Genomic DNA, 7500 nt, shown 5'->3' with positions numbered 1-7500 from the left:
ACGACAATTCTCAGTACACTGGTCCTTGGTTCCCCCCCCCCCCTCCTCCTCCCCCCCCCCCAAAAAAAAAAAAAAAAAAGAAAAAAAAAGAGGAATAATTCCCCGACAGCGACACTACACATTCACACACAAACAAAACACTCACATCGTGTGAGTGTGGTGTATAGATAGATATTATATTTCTGGCCTTTTTTTTCTCTTTCTCTCTCTCCTCTTGCCTGTTTCTTTCCCCGTGTATGTGGAGGAAAACAGAGGAGGAGGTTGGGGTTGGGGGTGACGGTAATGTGGTGAACAACCTCTGATGACAGCATGTCAAACTGCTGACTGTGGGTTCTGCTCAACAATCCATTACCTTCTGCCTTGGGGGTGGGGAGGGGGTCGGGGGGGGGGGGGTGCACAGGGGGGAGGGTTTTGTTTTGTCGTTGTTTTCTTGTGTGTGTGTGTGTGTGTGTGTTTGTTTTCTGGTGACTGTCTGGGTGTGTACTGTATATGTCACTTTTTCTCTGTCTGTCTTTCTGCGTTTCTGTCTCTGTTTCTCTGTCTGTCTGTCTGTCTGTATTCCTCTCTCTCTGTCTCACCCACAGCACCCACAACGCCCCCTCCCCCTTGCCCCCCTTCTCCCCCCTCCCTCCCACACACACACACACACTTTGTACAGCATTAAAAACAATAATCTAAAAAAAAAAATTTTAAATGTTCACAGAATGTAGAAACGTATTTGTTTATGCGCACGCGCGCGCACACACACACACACACACACACACACACATTCATTTTGTCCATCCCCCCACCCCACCCCACCCCCACCAACACTCACATTCCGTCATCTACACACGAACCACCCACACACACACTTTCACTCTGAACCCACCCAGCCACACAAACACCCGTTCCCACCCACACACACTTTTTTTTTCTTTTTTTTTCCCGTTGTGTGTGTGTGTGTGCTCTGTATTCTAATGATGACGACTCGAACCCCGAACCCCCCATTGCACAGACGTCGACGGTGAACAACAGCAACCCTGAGCTGCTGATCCTGAAGAACGTGACGATGGAGAACGCGGGCTGGTACACGTGCGTGGTGGGCAACGCCGTTGGCGTGGAGTACGGCAGTGCCTGGCTCACCGTGGTGGAGGAGTGGCGTGAGTGGATACTACACACTCACACACACAGTGGCTACTTTCACTTTCACTTTCACTTTAGCTTTCTCACGCAGATACAGACTGGCTATTTTCACCTTCACTTTCAATTTCTCTGTCACACAGCGATCACTTATACTTTCACTTTCTCTTTCACACACACACACACACACACACACACACACACACACACAGCGGCTATTTTCGCTTTCGCTTTCACTTTCACGCACATACACACACTGGCTACATTCACTTTCACTTTCATTTTCACATACCTTTACCGAACACAGAATACGATTTTTGCTTTTCTTCCTTGCTTTTTGGGTTAAAAAACAAACAAAAACAAAAAAACACAACAAACGGATGAATGGATAGATAAAATAAATAACCACCACATGATAACTTGCCTCTGTGTCCTCTATTTTATTGTATATTGCGTAATCACGCCATTTACGTGTCACCAAATTTTGTTTCCTTTTTTTCATCCCTTCTTTTCCCATGAAGACCCCCTCGCCCTGTGGAATGAACCTTGACCTTGACCTTGACCCTGTGTCACAGCGGCGGTAGCCAGCCCCTCAAGGAGCATGCTGTACCAAGATCCCCACTTCATCGGGGGGGCCTCGGGGGTCATCATCTTCATCTTCGTCTGCATCATCGGCGTGTTCCTTCTTCTCTGGCAGAGACAGCGACAGAAACAGCTGCTGCCTCAGAAACCCCTGAAACGTATCATCATCATGAAGCCCGTGAGTGGGGGGAGGGGGTGGAGGGGGCGCAGGATTCGTTATATTAACACATTCCATAATTTCGTTTTGCTTACTTGCTTGTTCATCATCATCATCATCACCATCATCATTGTCATCATCAGCACCATCAACATCGTTATCATCTTTCTTGTTCTTGTTCTTATCATCGTCATCGTCACCATCATAAACATTGTTATCATCATCATCTTCTTCTTCTCCTCCTCCTCCTTCTCCCCAGCATCCTCCGCATCCTCCTCTTCTTCCTCTTCCTCCTCCATCCTCCTTTTCCTCCTCCTCCTCATCTTTCCATCTTGGCCGAGAGAGTGGGGATGTAACTTGGGCGAAACACTCTCTCGTAGAATAGAATGGAAGACTATTTTATTGTGATAAAACCAAGGTTTATAAGACGCATTGAAACATAAACATGAGCATATCATGAAAAGAAACATTCGTGAACAAATTTCGCCAATCTTGGCTGTAGTTCTACTATGATCAAATGCTTGCCCAGATATCTAGTCAGGACAGCCGTTGCCTCCTTTGTTGTGGTGATGGTCATTGTTGGACATGACTGACGATCATCATCATGATCATCATCATTTCAGAACGACCTGTACTACAGCAACAAAGACCCAGACGCCGCCCAGCCCCTGGTGGTACCCCAGATCAGGATAGACTACACCACCAATGGCGGGGGCCGGCGCCGTGTGTCCTCCGAGATCACGGAGGTGTCCGAGTATGACCTGCCCCTGGACGCCAAGTGGGAGTTCCCCAGGGAGAGGTGAGGAGAGGGTGTATTGTGTGCTTAAAGCGTTAGACTTTCAGTCTGAGGGTTCCGGGTTCGCATCTCGGTGGGGGCTTCGGTCTGATTGTGAAGGGGGAGGCGCTGTTGGAAGATCATGGTGGCAACGACGATGATGACGATGACGATGTGTGCAGACTGGGTATAGGAGAGCTGCTAGGAGAGGGGGCTGGGGCTTCGGCCTAGTGCTGAAGGGGGTGGCCCAGGGGCATGATGACAGTGACGATGATGATGACGATGTGTGCAGACTAGGTATAGGGGAACGTCTGGGAGAGGGTGCCTTCGGCCTGGTGGTGAAGGGGGAGGCGCTGGGGATGATGATGATGATGACGACGACGATGATAATGATGATGATGATGTGTGCAGACTGGGTATAGGGGAACGTCTGGGAGAGGGTGCCTTCGGCCTGGTGGTGAAGGGGGAGGCGCTGGGGATGTTCAAGGACAACAACACGGTGACGGTGGCCGTCAAGATGCTGAAGGAGGACGCCACGGACCGCGAGATGATGGACCTCATCCGGGAGATGGAGATGATGAAGGTCATCGGCAAGCACAAGAACATTATCAACCTGCTGGGCTGCTGCACGCAGAGAGGTTGGCCTCTTTCTGGTTTTGGTGCTTGTTGCCGTTGTTGATCGTAGTTGTTGTTGTCGTTGTTGTAATTGTCGTAGTTGTGATTATTATCTTCTTCTTCTTCTTCTTCTTCTTCTTCTTCTTCTTCTTCTTCTTCTTCCTTCTCCTCCTCCTCCTCCTCTTCCTCCTCGTTCATCTCCGCCTGCTCTTCTTCCTCCTACATCATTTTTTTCTATTCCTCCTCATCCTCTTTCGACCTCTTCTTTCTGTACTAAAAGTTATACCAACAACAAAACACGCATCCAGTGTAGAAACACATCAGTTGACAGAAGTCACACACACAAAAATCGTAAGAGACAGAAACGTTGAACACTCGAAGCTGTTCAAGGCAGACACAAAAGAGTAATACACGGAAGCAGAGTCCAGCATGGCAAGTCTGTCCATAACATGTAGAAAGACACAGCACACTGTGTCAAACACCTGCCTGTGCACGACAACTTACCGTCACTCGCACAGTTTCAGTTTCTCAAGGAAGAGTCACTGCGTTCGAGCAAATCCATACACGCTACAAGCAGATGGCTGACCAGCAACATAGCCCAACGCGCTCAGTCAGGCTTTGAGTGCATGCGTATATATTTATGTAATGTCCCTATCAGAGTGGATACCTCTTGCAGAAGTTTGCTACAGGACAACACTCTCGTTGCCATGGGTTCTTTTTCAGTGCGCCAGTTGCGTGCTGCACACGGGACGTCGGTTTATCGTCTCATCCGAACGACGACACGCTTAGTTCGATATTCCAGTCAAAACTTGGTAAGGGAGAAAGGGCGAGAGGGGGCGGGATTCGAACCCACACCTTGACGGACTGTGTATACTGGCAGACGAACGTCTTAACCATGTGCCCCCTTGCTTCCTCTTCCCCCCACGCAGGTCCCCTGTACGTCGTGGTGGAGTTCGCCCCTCACGGCAACCTGCGGGACTTCCTCAAGGCGCACCGCCCCATGGGCTCCGCCACCTACTCCTCAAACCAGGCCGACTACGAGCGGCCCGTGCTGACCACCACCACCTCCTCCTCCGCCTCCTCCTCCGCCTCCTCGGGCTCCTCCTCAGCCTCCACCACGCGCACCACGCTGGACTTCCTGCCAGGGTCCACCACTGTGGCCTTCTCCACCACCTCTGGGGGCAGCAGCGGCGGGGGAGGCGTGGTGGGCGCCGCCTCGGGGCGAGGCGTTGAGGACCAGCTCAAGACGCTGACGCCCAAGGATTTGATATCGTACGCTTACCAGGTGGCGAGAGGCATGGAGTACCTGGCTTCTAAACAGGTGAGGAGGGTGGTGGTGGTGGTGGAGGGGGGTCTGTGGTGGTGGGTTTTTTTTTGGGGGGGTGTGTGTGGTGGGGGTGTTTTTGTTTGTTGTGTGGTGGGTGTTGTGGTGGTAGTAGGGTAGGTGGGTGTTGTTTGTTGTGTGGTGGGTGTGGATTGTGTTGTATGGGTGGGTGTGGAGGTTGTTTGTTGTGTGTGGTGGGTGTGGGTGTTGTTGGGTGGATGGGTGGGTGGGTGTGGGGTTGTTTGTTGTGTGTGGTGGGTGTGGGTGTTGTTGGGTGGATGGGTGTGAGGGTTGTTTGTTGTTTTTTCTCTCTCTCTCTGTCTGTCTGTCTGTCACACACACACACACACACACACACACACACAGAGGAGGAAGGCCAAAGAGGCACAAAGAGAGAGAGGGGAGGGAGGGTATACAGAAGTGGTGTTGGAAGTGTGCCTATTTTCAGTCGTTTCCTTCTAGACGCAATGGCTTTCGTCCGCTGTCGAGCAGACGACGAAGTTTCAAACTCTTTCACTTTTTTTTTTCTTCAAAAGCAGGAGAAAGTAGTGCAGTAGGTTGTGTAAACTGATCAATGTTTGGTTGTTGTTTTTTCTGCTTCTTCTTTTTTCTTTCTATTTTGTATGGGCTCTGTGAAGCGCTAATAGTGTGATTGCGGGGCGAGTTTTAAATAAATCGTCTGGGTCTGAACCATTTTGATGGCTGCGCAAAATCGTTGATCACTTGACGATGTTCAGATTTTTAACACGTGATCCATTGTGGTCTCTGTGAAAGAGAGAGGGGTGAGAGGTGGCTTTTACATTGTTGTGACGTTTAAAATAAGATCGCAGAGAGGACAAAAATTGATGTACGCGATGTGTGCTTGCGTGTGACTCAAGAGGGTGGTAGGTTGTTTTTTTGGGGGGGTTTGCCACACTGCGACGTTAGAAATAAACCCAGAGAGACCTTCTTCTTCTTCTTCTTCTTCTGCATTCATGGGCTGCAACTCCCACGTTCACTCATATGCACACGAGTGGGCTGTTACATGTATGACCGTTTTTAACCCCGCCATGTAGGCAGCCATAGTCCGTTTTCGGGCGTAACACAGAGAGACCCCAGTTCCCTTTGCCCTGATCCATCTTGCCGATCGGGGGGGGTTGAAGCCAGACAACAACAAGCAGCGAACCTTTAGCTTACGTGTGCACGAACACTGACACAGACACACACACGCTGCTACGAACATCCACGCTCGAAAGTACGCACGCGTGTGCATGCGCATGCACATTTACGTACGCGTGCACACACGTCTCAAGAAAAAAAAATATATATATCTCGTACACACGCATAAGTGCACACACACACACACACACACACACACACACACACACACACACACACACACACACACACACCCCAGGCACATGGGTGCAGACATGGTGTGGCGAGGGGAAGTTATGCGGTGAACCATTTCGCCTTGAACCCCTCCCTCCCCTCCCCTCTCATTTTCCTCGCCCCGGGAGGTTTCATTCCAGTCATCTCAACCCCTCCAGGGGCGTGCATTCCAGACCTTCCGGCATCTCTCGCAGCTTAAACGTCTTTTTCCTCACGTGCAGACTGTCTGCTGCCTTGTGCTCTTCTTTCACAGTCCATGCTTCTTGAACCTCCCGCGTAATTACGTTTTACTTCATCGTTGCGCTTGTCATAAGCATAAGCCACTGGGTATGTAGAGCCCTCGCTTGGTGTGTTAATCAGAGTGTATTGTATATGTGTATTAATTATAACGTCTCATACATGCAGCGCATGTATGTTTTATGTTTATTTGGGGGGGGGGGGGGGGGGTTGTATGTTTTTTGCTTTAACTTAATTAACGACCCTAACCAACTTTGGGACAGCAGCAGTAGTTGTATGGAACCGGGGGTTGTCTTCCGTTAGTTTTTATTTTATTCAAAAACAACGTCCGTGTGTGAAACATGTCACATCACATCAGTAACTACATCAGTCAGTCAGAGGTCACGAGGACAGGAAGACAGTGTGGATCAAAGGATCTGGCCTGTTATAAATACATGACAGGTTAGTTTGTTTCGGTTGAAACGTTTTAGATTCATGAAACAAAGACGATTTGCAGAGTTTGATGTTCACAAGCACTGAAAAAAAAATTAAAAAGAAAAAAAACAACCTTGAGCAACAAGAAGCGTAAGATTATATTGTGTTCTTTCACCCAGTTCATAACCGCAGTGACGGATTATACAAAGACTATTCGAGAAGAAACAACAACAACAAGCATTCAGGTGCAAATCGAAATATGATTCACCGCCAAAAGTTAGTAAATAATTTTCATGCCAACCACTACCATCGCCCGCCCCCCGTCTCCTCCCACACACCTCCCAATTTCTTTCCGCACTGAACAAGACAACCTCTATAACGAATTAACGAAAGACAGAACACAGAGAGAGGATGAGAGAGAGGGAGGAGGGGGGGGGGGGGCGGAGCGGAAACTGGTTAAAGGCAGTGATCCACGTGACGATGCAACACTACGACGATAAAAAAGGGAAGGGGAGAATTAATGTCTGACGGGGATGGCTGAACCCAGATTTGATTCAGACAGCGGGCCTTCTGAGCCTTCGTTAGTACTTAGGTAGTCAGTTAGTTAGTTAGCTAGTTAGTTCGTTAATAAGTTCGTTTTAATTATTCTATTTTTAGGTGTGTTGGTTTTGGAGTGTTTTTTTGTGTGTGTGTTTTTTAACATGACAATCAGACAAGACAGAAAAGTAGCAAGCGTGACTGTTATTTCCGCACATAATCAAAGACAAGTAAAAATCATTTTACAAAAAAATTATGAACTTCAAACAGTACACAGGGGAACGTGAGGGTATGATCTATTCACAATAGTTTGCCAGTCAAATGAATGCCTGCATTAGAACGAAGTCCATGATAATCACTGGATAA

The 7500-nt window shown here is 48.7% G+C and overlaps 1 protein-coding gene across 1 annotated transcript in view; it reads left to right on the top strand.

The window, feature by feature from the left end:
• The window catches only part of LOC143294398 (fibroblast growth factor receptor 2-like), a 97974-nt gene that overhangs the window by 80363 nt on the left and 10111 nt on the right, over positions 1 to 7500 (top strand). The window contains exons 9-13 of the mRNA XM_076605873.1: positions 998 to 1142; positions 1698 to 1882; positions 2485 to 2660; positions 3048 to 3274; positions 4181 to 4572. Coding sequence (XP_076461988.1) covers positions 998 to 1142; positions 1698 to 1882; positions 2485 to 2660; positions 3048 to 3274; positions 4181 to 4572 — 1125 coding nt within the window. The remainder of the gene's footprint in view (positions 1 to 997; positions 1143 to 1697; positions 1883 to 2484; positions 2661 to 3047; positions 3275 to 4180; positions 4573 to 7500) is intronic.

Source organism: Babylonia areolata, chromosome 19 (assembly GCF_041734735.1).
Source record: "Babylonia areolata isolate BAREFJ2019XMU chromosome 19, ASM4173473v1, whole genome shotgun sequence".
NCBI classification, from domain to species: Eukaryota; Metazoa; Mollusca; class Gastropoda; order Neogastropoda; family Buccinidae; genus Babylonia; species Babylonia areolata.
Note: the sequence above shows the minus strand (reverse complement) of the source record. Positions and strands in the feature narration are given on the sequence as shown.